General features: G+C 45.6%; 2 protein-coding genes across 2 annotated transcripts in view; one reads left to right on the top strand and one right to left on the bottom strand.

Annotated features, from left to right (window-relative positions):
- Positions 1 to 389: 389 nt before the first annotated feature.
- birc5b (baculoviral IAP repeat containing 5b) lies at positions 390 to 2,093 on the bottom strand. The gene is made up of 4 exons (XM_049755039.2): positions 1,847 to 2,093; positions 1,322 to 1,431; positions 628 to 745; positions 390 to 561 (listed from the first exon to the last, which is right to left on the bottom strand). The coding sequence occupies exons 1-4, from the start codon at positions 1,970 to 1,972 to the stop codon at positions 472 to 474; spliced, it is 444 nt and encodes a 147-aa protein (XP_049610996.1). The 5' UTR covers positions 1,973 to 2,093; the 3' UTR covers positions 390 to 471.
- Positions 2,094 to 6,808: 4,715 nt separating this feature from the next.
- The window catches only part of znf385a (zinc finger protein 385A), a 31,375-nt gene continuing 26,687 nt past the window's right edge, over positions 6,809 to 11,496 (top strand). The window contains exon 1 of the mRNA XM_049753676.2: positions 6,809 to 7,753. Within this exon, the coding sequence (XP_049609633.1) occupies positions 7,744 to 7,753 (10 nt within the window). The 5' untranslated portion in view covers positions 6,809 to 7,743. The remainder of the gene's footprint in view (positions 7,754 to 11,496) is intronic.

Genomic DNA, 11,496 nt, shown 5'->3' with positions numbered 1-11,496 from the left:
TCTCATCCCGTTGCGCTGAGCTAAAAAGAATCCCGCTAGCTTGATTCAAAAACGACAAATTTGGGAAAAGCTAAAGAGACGCCATATTGAATCTCGGCCTATGTGTCAGCAGCGCTCCTCCCAGCGTTGCGACGGGCCTTCTCCGAGTGGAACAGATGTTCCGGAGGCAACAGTTGGTATTGAAAGGGAGGGGCTCGGGGCCATCTGTCCGGGGTCAACTTCTGAAAAGGGATGCTGGAGATGGCTACACGCTCACCGAGATGCTAAGTGTGTGCTTGAAAGGAGGGGAATACGAACGACATGGTAATCTAACTTTCTTTTAGGACGCCTTTTGTCAAATTAGTGAGCTCCAATAGACACGCGAAAAACCTGAAGCTCAAAAACATGGCTTTGAGGTTAACATAAAAAATTTATTTACATTTCAAAACATCATTCACCACACGCAATTAGATCATAAAAGTCAACGTGTTGTCAAAGAGAAGTCAGTTGCGAGCGAAAGCCTTTAAGGGCCTCGTCCACCGCATCCCGCATGACCGCCATCTTCTTGTGGCAAACTTTTCTCTACGAAAGTAAAGAAGGTCACAAAACAACGTGCGGGTTTAAGCGGGCTGGTGCGGCAATGCTCACTGTAAAGATCTTGACCCTCTCGCTCTCCAAGTGGAACATCTCAGCCAGGGTCAGCTCGCGCTGGTCTTTCTTCAGGTTTAGGAAGGCACACTTGGGGGAGCGCTTTGAGTGTTCGTTCCTGGGAGTTTATTATTTATAAAAAATAAAAAAAAAGGTTGGGGGTGTTTTATTTCTTATCCAACAATACTGTAGCAAAAAAAAAAAAAAAAAGACACTGACCAGCCTCGACATTGACCACTTGGATGACAATAATAATAATAAATAAATTTGGGGAGAAACTAAGTGTAAAATTTAGAAATGTCATTAAGAGCTGAGCAAATAAGGGCAATCAAAAGTGAATCAAAGCTTTGCATTTAGCAAATTAAGAACTGTCAGCATAATCGGATTTTATAGTATTTTTAAAATTAGTCAATCCACACTTGAAAAAAAGTTTTTAAAAATTCTGGAAAAAGAAAAAAACTCCAGTTGCAAAACCAGGACCAGTGGAAAGCTCTCCAGCCATTAAAACAATTTGCCAAAATAAATATTTTAAATTAGTGATGGGCGAGCATTTATTGCAGCCGCATTTTAAGCTTAATAGCAGGTTTCATTTTGTCCTGGTGTGTTTGAATGGCCAACTTGGCTCTTCTACCACAGCGATCAAAGTGATGCCAATGTGGCTGGCTGCTCAGTGTCCATTGGATTTTGGCCGCACCAGGGTTCGTCGTCGGGCTCCCAGCCCTCCAGCTCGATGAGACAAAAGAAGCAGCACACCACATCGGGCTCGTTGTCTCCGGGACAGTGCACAAAGCCAGCCTTGGCCATCTGCACACAAAAAGCTGCATGCGCTCGCTCCGATCTGCAGCAAAATCGAACTATACCGCAGACAGTTCGGGATGTAATGCTTAACAACAACCGCTAGATGTCACTGTTTGATCAAATGAGGCTGCGGCGGGTAGTTCAAGCAACATATGTACAATTTAATAGACATGTATGCTTTCCCACGATAGTTCGGCTCCCACTCAGCAAAAAAAAAAAAAAAAAAAAAATTATGACACAATATGTACATTAAAGAACCATTTCTAATCCGAGTGCCCATCAAGCGCACTCGACTCCTTTTGGAGTAAAACCAAATCCGGCACCTGCTTGACTGCAAATCACATCTAGCGCTGCAGTAGGCTATATAAAGTACATTCTTGACGTTTTGCATTTATAGTAAAGTCGGCCCATCTGGTCTTACCTTTTCAGGTGTGCAGTTACAATCTTCTCGAAAGGGCCAGTTGGCGAAGCTTTCCTCACGTGACTCAAAACTGTACATCACGGCATAAGAGTTAAATCTACTCATTATGACTTCAATGCTGGACATCTTTTCAGCAGTAGAGTTGATTTGAGGCACAATTGGGTTGATGCACCAAAAAGACCCGAACCGTGACGTTTCCTGGATATTCACAGGACTTTTCAGTTGACATTGATTTAGTGGGCGTGGTCATATGTCAAACGCTTTCCTCATATACATCCATTTATGTGATTTACACGTTTGACATTTTAAAGTCAAAATATTTTGGGTATAACTCATCGGCGATCTTCTGTGTGCTTTTAAATCAATTCAATGATGAATAGGGTATTGTTACGTCACGCAAGGAAGGGGACGCACATGACCATGGCTCCCCCTATTGGCGGTTAAGAGTATAGTAAAGTGTAAAATGCAAATTCAGTGTTCAATAAATGCAGTCATGACATAATTTTCCTAATCTATACTGTTGTTCTGTACTCTTAAGAGCTTTTTCTTCTTCTTCTTGCGAGAAACAACAATGGTGGTAAATGTGACCTTAGCCACTGGCCTCTCGATTCTGAAATTTGAACGCAAGTGGAAACGGCAGGAGTGACCGCAACTTTGATTTTCAGTATGTGTGTTAACATGATCACACTCCAAATGACTTTTGGAATTTCATGACTTGATTGACATTGGAAGCTCTTTCTCCTCGTGACCAACGTCCGTCTCAGCAGCTTGCAATGGCCCGCTGTAGATTGTTTTCACACAGCGCTGCAAAAGAACGAGGGAGGGGAGGTGTTCACGCCGATATGTTTGCGGTCTCTGTGTGCCCACCACCGCTAGCAGGTCCTTTACGTTTGCACGGGGAGGTGTATGCAAATGCTCCCCCGGCCTTCAAATCTTTTTCACAAGGATGATTACAAGATCTGCATGCGATGACTAGTTTGATGTAACTTCCCCGGAGGAGTTAGCGAGCGACTCTACGTTTGACAGCAGACGGACAATCAATGTGGGCTGCAGGTAAGAAAGGAAGTTTTTTCTTTGAGGACGTTTTGCTTGAATGTGGGGCAAGAAATAGAAGAGCTTTCTATTCGGGATTGAGATGTTACTTCAAAAAATCTCACAGCGCACCACCAAAATTAAAAAAAATAAGGATGACCTCATCTGAATTTAGACAATTTTTGGTTGAAGGCAAAGCCGTCGTTCTGTTGGGGGAGACACATTTTAGGTTCTTCACCGAGGAGCGCTTCATTATTGAGCCTGTGTCTGTAACCTGATTGGTACAGATTAATGAAGAAAAATTTGTAATGATCATTTTAAGCGGAATTGGACAAATTCTACAAAATCTACTGTCATCCAATCCCTCGGACGGGAGTTGAAGAGACAAAAGAGAATAGAATTTGGGGCAAGCATGTGATCCCGATGCACTTGCCAAAGAAAGATGCCCTCTTCTCCAGTGGGGGCGGCGTAAAAGTGTCATGGAGGTGCTAGAGTGTGACAGTCAACTTCAACATTCTTCTTCTCTGGGCACACCACAGATTACACACCCACACACATTGAGTATATATATATATATATATATATATATATATATATATATATATACATAAAATATATATTAATATATGTATATATTAAAATAAATAAATAAATAAAATTTATATGTTTTTTTTTCACAAAGTATACTTGAGGTCGTTTCCTTTTCCCGCATATATAATCAATGGTCTAAATCCAGAGTGATGATTATCTGTCATGGCGGCAAGCTGATAGACTCGAATGTCGAATGCGCCCAATTCAAGGTGAACAAGGTGTTTCAATTCTGTCGATTCATCACGTGAAGTAAAAAGCAACAACAAAACGTAACAATTAACACGTATTCTTTAGACCCGTAAGATTTTCCTGCTGTCATGATTGACATTTTTTTTTTATCCAGTCAGATGTGTAGATCAGGAGGGCGGGGCTTTAAAGCGGGCAAGTGCAAGTATGTCCGCCGCTTGCCCCTACTCGCCCTCTCACCTTTGACCTTCGTAGGCGGGTTCTAAATTCACCACCTCGGTGCCAGCCGGCACCCGAAGTGCTGATATATGAGCTAGCTGAGTGTATCAACATCAAACCTTGACGTTGCAGCACACACAAAGAGCAAAGACAAACTAGCATTGAGCTCTCCGCCGTCGGTTCTTGATAAATGACTGGCGCACAAGTTGCCTCTTGACAACTTGACTTTGACTTGAACATACTTCAATCGTTTGTGCCGCGCAGAGATTTAGCCGCGTCTCTCCTTCAGGAAAGAATGCGGAGGTTGGATGGTGGATGGTATACTGTAGATCGATGGAGAAATGTGATCCTGACCCTCCTAGATTTGATCTATTCATAGCTCGCCGGATGTTCCTCAAGTGTGTTCAACAGATTTGTTGCGTTCAGTCTATCGGGCAATCAGCATTTACAAACTGAGGAGATCATTTGTTCCTCAGAGGAACTTTTCACAAAGTCAAAGCTGCAGGAATTGGTGGCTTCGCCGTATGGCTGGTATGTTGACATTGTTCCACCGTTAGGGGGCAGCAAAGCTGAGTTAATCATCGTTTGCAGGAACCCTTTCTAAATAAATAAATAAATAAATACATAAATAAATAAATAAATAAATAAATAAATAAATTAAAAAAAATAAACTAACAAACAAGCAATAAATAAATAAATAAATAAATAAATTAAAAAAAATAAACTAACAAACAAGCAATAAATAAATAAATAAATAAATAAATAAATAAACACATAGATAAATAAATAAATAAGATTTATTCCGGTGGAGCAGCAACACACAATGGAAGGGAGCTGACTGCCTCGCTAAAATGAGAACTGGAAAGCACTAAAAATATTTTATTCCCATTTAGCGCATGCACAGTTAATTGCCATCCCAGCATGTGAAAATGATTCGATTCCATTCTTCTGTCATCCTTTAAAAAGTCATTTGTCATCATCATGACACAATTGTGAGCTCAATCCCCGAAGACCGCACAGGTCGCCCATTGCCAATTTATTATTCATCGAAAACGTTCCGTGTGTGCTTCCTTCCTTGACGCGTCTCCCTCGAGGTGCCAAAAATCACCACATCATTGCCTGAAGAAGTGATTTCCCGTCGCTTCCGCTCAATTCCCTCACCATGTCCGGTGATGCCAAGCATCCCCCCTCGGAGGCCCCCGGCTCAGCCCGGCGCCGTCACCCAGCGCCGCCTCTCGGCGCTCTCGTTCATCGGGGACACCCGATCTCCATCCTCCTCTTCCACCTTCTCATCGTGACATCCATTAAAGTGGCACCGGACCCCGTCCTCGGGGCCCCCGTCTGCTCGACGGCACATTAGCACTCGGACCATTGAACGCGGACAAGGGGCGTCTCTGAATTATTGATAGCGACGCAACTAATGAGGAAACCCGAGCGCAACTTTTGTGCTGACAGAGCGACCTTCACACGTGGCCGTATCGATCGCTTCCACCGCTTTTACTTGTTGCCGTCATTTTCATCCGTCTGCCTGTTTGTTCGTGTTTTGCTGTCAGCGTCCCACCTTGGCTGATTGCCAAGTAAACAAAACTAATTATGACGACAGGAATGCAGAATGAGAAATCGGTAAATCATTGCGTTGGAGCTCCACATACTTGCCTTCTTCAAAAGAACTTTTAAGCTGTTTATTGCTACTACCACTTTTAGTTTACCTTTAAAATATAAACATACCTTAAAGTCCGCTTAGCTAAATGCTAACTTGTGATGTAACACCATAGCGAGGCGAGCAAATGGCCTCAATGTGGCAGAGATACCGTATTGGCCGGAATATAAGACGAGGTTTATTTCATTGAAATAAAAATTAAAAAGGGGGAGGGGGGGGGGGGTCGTCGTACATTCGGGGTCTAGACAAAAGCTTTTTTTCAAACTTGAGTCTTGAAAAAGAGGGGGTCATCTTATAATCGGGGTCGTCTTATAGTCGGGCCAATACGGTATATTCAATATCTTTTGCAAAATGACTGGGATGAATGGAATTTCCATGCATTTCAATACGAAATGATGATTTGCAATACAAGTGTTACAAGCCTGATCAAGGGAAACAAAAATGACTCTTATCTCAAGGCATTCCTGTAATATTCCACAATCGTGGCCTTTCCATTGCTGACTTAACTTTCTATTCTGATTGGCTGGCAAAAAAAGCGCACGTGTGGGGGCAAAAATGGTTCCTCGACGCATGTAGCGCTAAGGGTTCACTCGTTCGTTGTGTTTGGTTAAAGCAGCTTTTTTTTTTCTTTTGCTAAACCGCAGAAGCAGGATCTGAATGCACGTGTTTGTCTTCCTTCGTGGAATTTAGTTTGCTAGTTGTCAGTGTTTGCACACAACGGCGGCGGTGGAGTTGTTGCGAATCTTTGCGGCATCGGCGGCCAGTGACTCATCACCTCCTCCTCCAAACTTAAGGCGCTTTTGGTGCATGCATGGAGGCTGAGAGGAAACCCAGGGAAGCATCTCGCGCAACTCGAAGAGCCGCTGTGAACATCAGCGTTTTCCGTAGCCGCGGGCTCACGTGTTTCTGTCTTTGCGTCTCCAAGCATACACACCCGCCCGCCCGGAGGGGGATTAATTTTTTGACAGCTCCGTTAAGCCTTCTCTTAAGCTTTGCGCTAACATTGCGTCAGGGTGCTTTTCAAAAGCCATGCTGCGACTCCTCTTGATTGTGAAAGTGAGGAGCTGTTGCTGTTGTTGGTGCGCGTCTTTGCACAATGTTTCATTTTGTGCTGCCTTTCTGCTGTGACTTTGCGCTTGGTCTCCTCCTCGCTGCCACTCCACATCGCTTCATCCCTGTCTCTTTGCATTGATTCGAATCACTGCCCCCCCCCCCCCCCCCCTTCATAGGCTACTGCTTTCTCTCCTTGTCGCCTTCCATTTCATCTTTTTGCGTAACCCCCTCCCCCGAGTAGGTTAAAAGAAACGGTAGCGGCGACGATTTAAATAAAGGTTCATCCTTTGGCAAGTCGCACAGACGCAGCAAGTTAGAGGACGGAGAGGAGACAACAATTGCGCTCGCTAAACAGATGTGACAATCCATGAGCCTGCAGGGAGGCGCTGCTCTGTGCAAAGTCAATGCGAGAAACGGGATGGTGGGAGGAGATCGCGTTCTCGGTCAAGCTCCTCTCCTTCATGACTTTCACTCTGCATGATGACAAGTGTCTTCTGCGGCTCCCATTGGTGCTGGCTGCCACCAATCAGAGTGAAGGCATGCAAGGTGCCTCTCGGTTATACGCAAAAAAAAAAAGCACACAAAGCTGGAGAAGACAGTGTGTGCATGTTGAAGCGTCGGAATGAAATGATACTTGTGAAGAAGTTGCTTGTCAGCTGATTCTTGGAGCTCACTGCAATCCCTCCTGGCTACTGTGAAGAAGAAGACCTTAGTCTTCCCCTCTGATTGGTTAGCTCACTTTAGGTTCTCCCGCCTCCTCCTGACTCTCCCCTCCCTTGTTCCCCTTTGCAAGTAAACCCCCCTCTGTAGTGTCCTCAAGCTTACCTGAGCCACAGCTGCAGGAACACCACCCCCCACCCTCATCTAAACACACACACGTGAGCTCTCTCTCTTTCTCTCCCTCGCTCTCTCTCTCTCTCTCTCCCTCGCTCTCTCTCTCTCTCTTTCTCACATCCACACCTAGCTTTTCACCTGGCGAGCGCGGGCATAGCGGACGGCATGCGCAGCAGCAGCGGTGGCGGCAGCAGCAGCAGCTCTCTCTGCTCCCGTCAGGCTCTCTGACTTGCCTCCTACTGGAGTGCACCCCTGAGGAAGGACTTTGGAGCTACCCGTCCCCAGAACCTTTGCGTCGGCTGACCCGCAGCCAGCACGCAGGATGATTTTGGGTGAGTTGGCAGTTTTGGCTATTTTGCGCTCGTAAGGTCAACGGTTTTCCCGGCTGACTAATTCCTTCGCTAAGCTGGCGGCTCTTCATTAGTGGCGCGGCGTGCGCGGCGGTGTTCATTCCACATCTGTCAACACACGCCGGCGGCGGGGTAAAAGCTTTAAATCCCAGCGAGGGCTTGTAATTATCATCCTTGCGTGCCATTAATATGGCAGGTGTGAGCGATGACAGACAAGGTCAAATTGTTTAACGCTCAACTATCTGATTAGGACGTGTTTGGTCACATGACCAGGCTTGAGGAGTTGAAGGTGGATAGCATCGTTAAAGAGGAACCCGATTCCGAAGCAGTATTTACAGATTTGGGGGAACCGCTGTCAGATGTGATGCGTCGGATGACCTCAACTCATAATTCAGTTCAGAAAAAAAAAATGGAGTTCTGATGCAGTCTTGCTGGGTTGTGAGTCAGCCGGCCAACCGGGCGCTCGGTCGGCACTTTGGCATTTAGTATTCTGCTCTCGTAGTGGCCATGTCTGATCCCGCACACACATCGCTTCTGCGAGCACTCGCCTCTCCAAGTCCACATGGCCGATCATGCGTGATGAAGGACGATGTTTATGCATTTAACTATATCTACCTCGTGCCCGCCAGCATCTGTGTGTTTGTGTGTGCGTTAATTGCGTCGCTATGCACGCCACTTTGTGTTAACGCATGCCTGGACTGATTCGGGCTCTGCCCTTCTGCTCTGTGGGCAGACGTGTTTTCAGAGCAGGCGTCTCATGCAGACTTTGAAAAGAACAAAATACACTTTGCGTTCTTTTGTTTATCATTCCAGCAGAGTTGGCACGTTCAGGTTTTTGCCGGAGCTTGCAGTACTTATGTAAGTTAGACGTGTGTGTGTTTGTCGCGCTTGTGAATGATATTAGTCAAGCAACGTTAAAGTTCCTCAGCGTCATCGACAATGGTTGGCTTGGACGATGACTCTCGTTTTTCGTTTGCGGCCTGCATAATGTCGAGGATCGTCGAGTCGTACTTTTTGTCCCTTTTCACGCACCGTCCAATCTTTTAAGTGCGGCTAGAACACAAACAAGGATGAGTTGTGATATTCCAAAAATGTAAACACTCGTCAGCAGCTGGCGTTTACTGTGAATGACCTTGAGCGTCCACCTTCTACTGTTTATTGTGCACTCGAGAGTCCATTTTGGAGAAAATAACACGATGAAGGTCGTACAAGCCCCGGTGGCCGTTTTTCAATGTGACAGTGGTAATTATGGGAATGTCAGTGGACGTGCTCTTTGGTTGCCCTCCGGGGTAACCCGTGGATCAGAAAGTCAATCAATTGGAGCGCACTTTGGAAGCAATCGCCTCCATTTGACTAAATTCCAAGGAGCATGTGGCAGGGAGAGTTCAGAACATTGCAAACACACCATAAAAATCATCTCAATACCAGCACACCATTGGCACCATTCATCTATTTGGAAGAATTGTTCACTCTTTGCCAATAAAAAAAAAAAAAAAAACATAAAAATAAATAAAATAAAAATTATTAATAAATAAATAAATAAATATATAAATAAATAAATGTTAAACAAAGTAGAAAATTGATACGAAAAAGCCAATACTTTGACATACGTAGCATCATTTTACGTCTTTCATGGGTCAAGCAAGGAATGTTGTGCTGATGCTCGGCTTCCTGTGGATTTTTTTTGTGTGTGTTTCATCTACCTTCATCTGACGCTTTGTATTTGGATGCCTAATCTGTTTTCATAAAGCCCGGCTCGCTTTTGACCCGTCTTTATGGCTGATGATGATCATTCCATTCACACAAGCCCCGCCCCCTTGAACTGCCCTCAACTGGCTCCAGCAGGTCAACTCAAAAAGACATGAGAGAGAATATGTTCTTTGAGCAGATCAGAACTTCTTGCCCATTTTCTCAACTGCTCCTCGTGTTTGTGACAAAGCGACACTAATTAGAAGGCCTCGACGAGGCAGACATTTGCCAAGCACGCATAGACACGTCATCCTTCTGACTTTCATTTGCATATTCGACAATTCTGAAGATGAGCTTGTGTTGAAATAATCCGGTGAAGCACAATTCTTCAAATCAGTTTAGTTTCACTGAACTTCTTCATGCGCCATTTTGACTGCCATCCATATAGCACGTGCTAGGGCCAAAGCTTCAAGAAATAATTACGAGCCTCGCCTTGGCTCCTGCTGGACTCGTGGAGCGTTCCAGGCCGATGACAAGTCAGAAGTGAACAGATTGCGAGAAGAGACGCCAGGAAAAACACATCATCGGTGATTAGCTGAGTGTAAGCTACGTACGTCGATGTGGAGTCGTACATCCGACTCGTCCGCAAGCCTGTTTTGTCAATAACCGTGCGGGAGACTCTGACGACGGGGGCCGTCATTGGGCTGGCGCGGAGGAAAGCGTTTGTGCCCGTGCGCATCCTTCTTTGTGTCATGTCGTGCGGAGCGCGGCCGAGTCGGGGGGCGTCGATCCGTTCTTTGCTTCACGCTGCGCCTCATGCTAGCTGATTGGAAAACACGTCCGAACATTTAACCGTTCGTGCTAGCTTGTTATTTGAGCTTCTCAATCTCGCTCGCTAACGAGAATTTGGAAAATAAACTAAAAATGTGGTTGCGCTACATTTAAAGCCTTCTGAGATATTTGGGGGGGAAATTTTCTTGCTTTGTTAACGGTTAAACAAAATATTTTGTCAGGAGCCATCGTGAAAACTTTTTTATCGATCACCTCATTCGGTAAGATTCGGAATAAATCCCCAAGCGGCAGCAGCCGAGCATCAAAGCAAACGTGTTTGGTGGGCAGAGATGACGCATTATTATTTCTGTGCAGCCTGAAGACGATGAGGAGCGAATGCAGTGGAAAGTGCAAATGAGCTAATGGAGGAGATTCCTCGCAAATCAATTGTCCTTGAGAAGCAACAAGGTCACCGTGGCGACGAAGCTACACGGGAAGGCGTGGGAGAAACGTACGACACGAGCGAAGGAATTGAGTAAGATAATGGCCGCATACTCGTCTTTCAGTTTAAAATTGGCCCACGGGAAGAAACGGATTCCTTTCAGCAACGCACACACACCAAGCCCAGCTTTCTCTTGTATCGTCTGACTCATGGAATCTGGCCCATACGAGTTTTATCCATGACATACCGCTGGAAATGCCATCACCTCAATTCCTGATCACGACCATCACAAAGGCTATTTTCTTTTCCGTCCTCGGGATAACCACGCACGCACAAAACCTGCTTCATTGGCTTCCAAGAAGCTAATCCTTAATGTTACAGCGAGATTCTCAAAATAGCCTGATTGGCCACGCAGACACTGCCAACGAAATCTTCCCCTGTGTTAGTGACAAAAAGATGGCAGTAGCCGGAGTTGAGAGCGAGCCCAATATGTCGTCTAGCCCGCACGTATTTGGAGCGTTGGTTCAAGGAGAAGCCGCTGCAGGTCTGGTATGCACACCTGTCTCGAGTCTCTTGAAGAGAGCGTGTGAGAGGGGGTTTTGCCAGGACCTGCCCCACGCAGCGCCCCTGAGGCCGGAGGGAGGGGCAGGGCGGGGTTGGGGCGGGAGATGCCAGAGGTGCAGATTAGAAAGGCTGTCAGGGCCAAAGTGGGAGCTGAGGATATCCGTGACGGCGTGCGACGCCTTCGTCATAAGATGACGTTCCCGTTGCAGCATTTTCGTTGAGTCGTTTTAAGCCGCCTTGTGAAATGTAAAGCAACACT

The sequence above is a fragment of the Syngnathus scovelli genome, chromosome 2, assembly GCF_024217435.2.
Source record: "Syngnathus scovelli strain Florida chromosome 2, RoL_Ssco_1.2, whole genome shotgun sequence".
In the NCBI taxonomy this organism is placed as follows: domain Eukaryota; kingdom Metazoa; phylum Chordata; class Actinopteri; order Syngnathiformes; family Syngnathidae; genus Syngnathus; species Syngnathus scovelli.
This window is presented reverse-complemented; position numbering and strand designations above follow the sequence as displayed.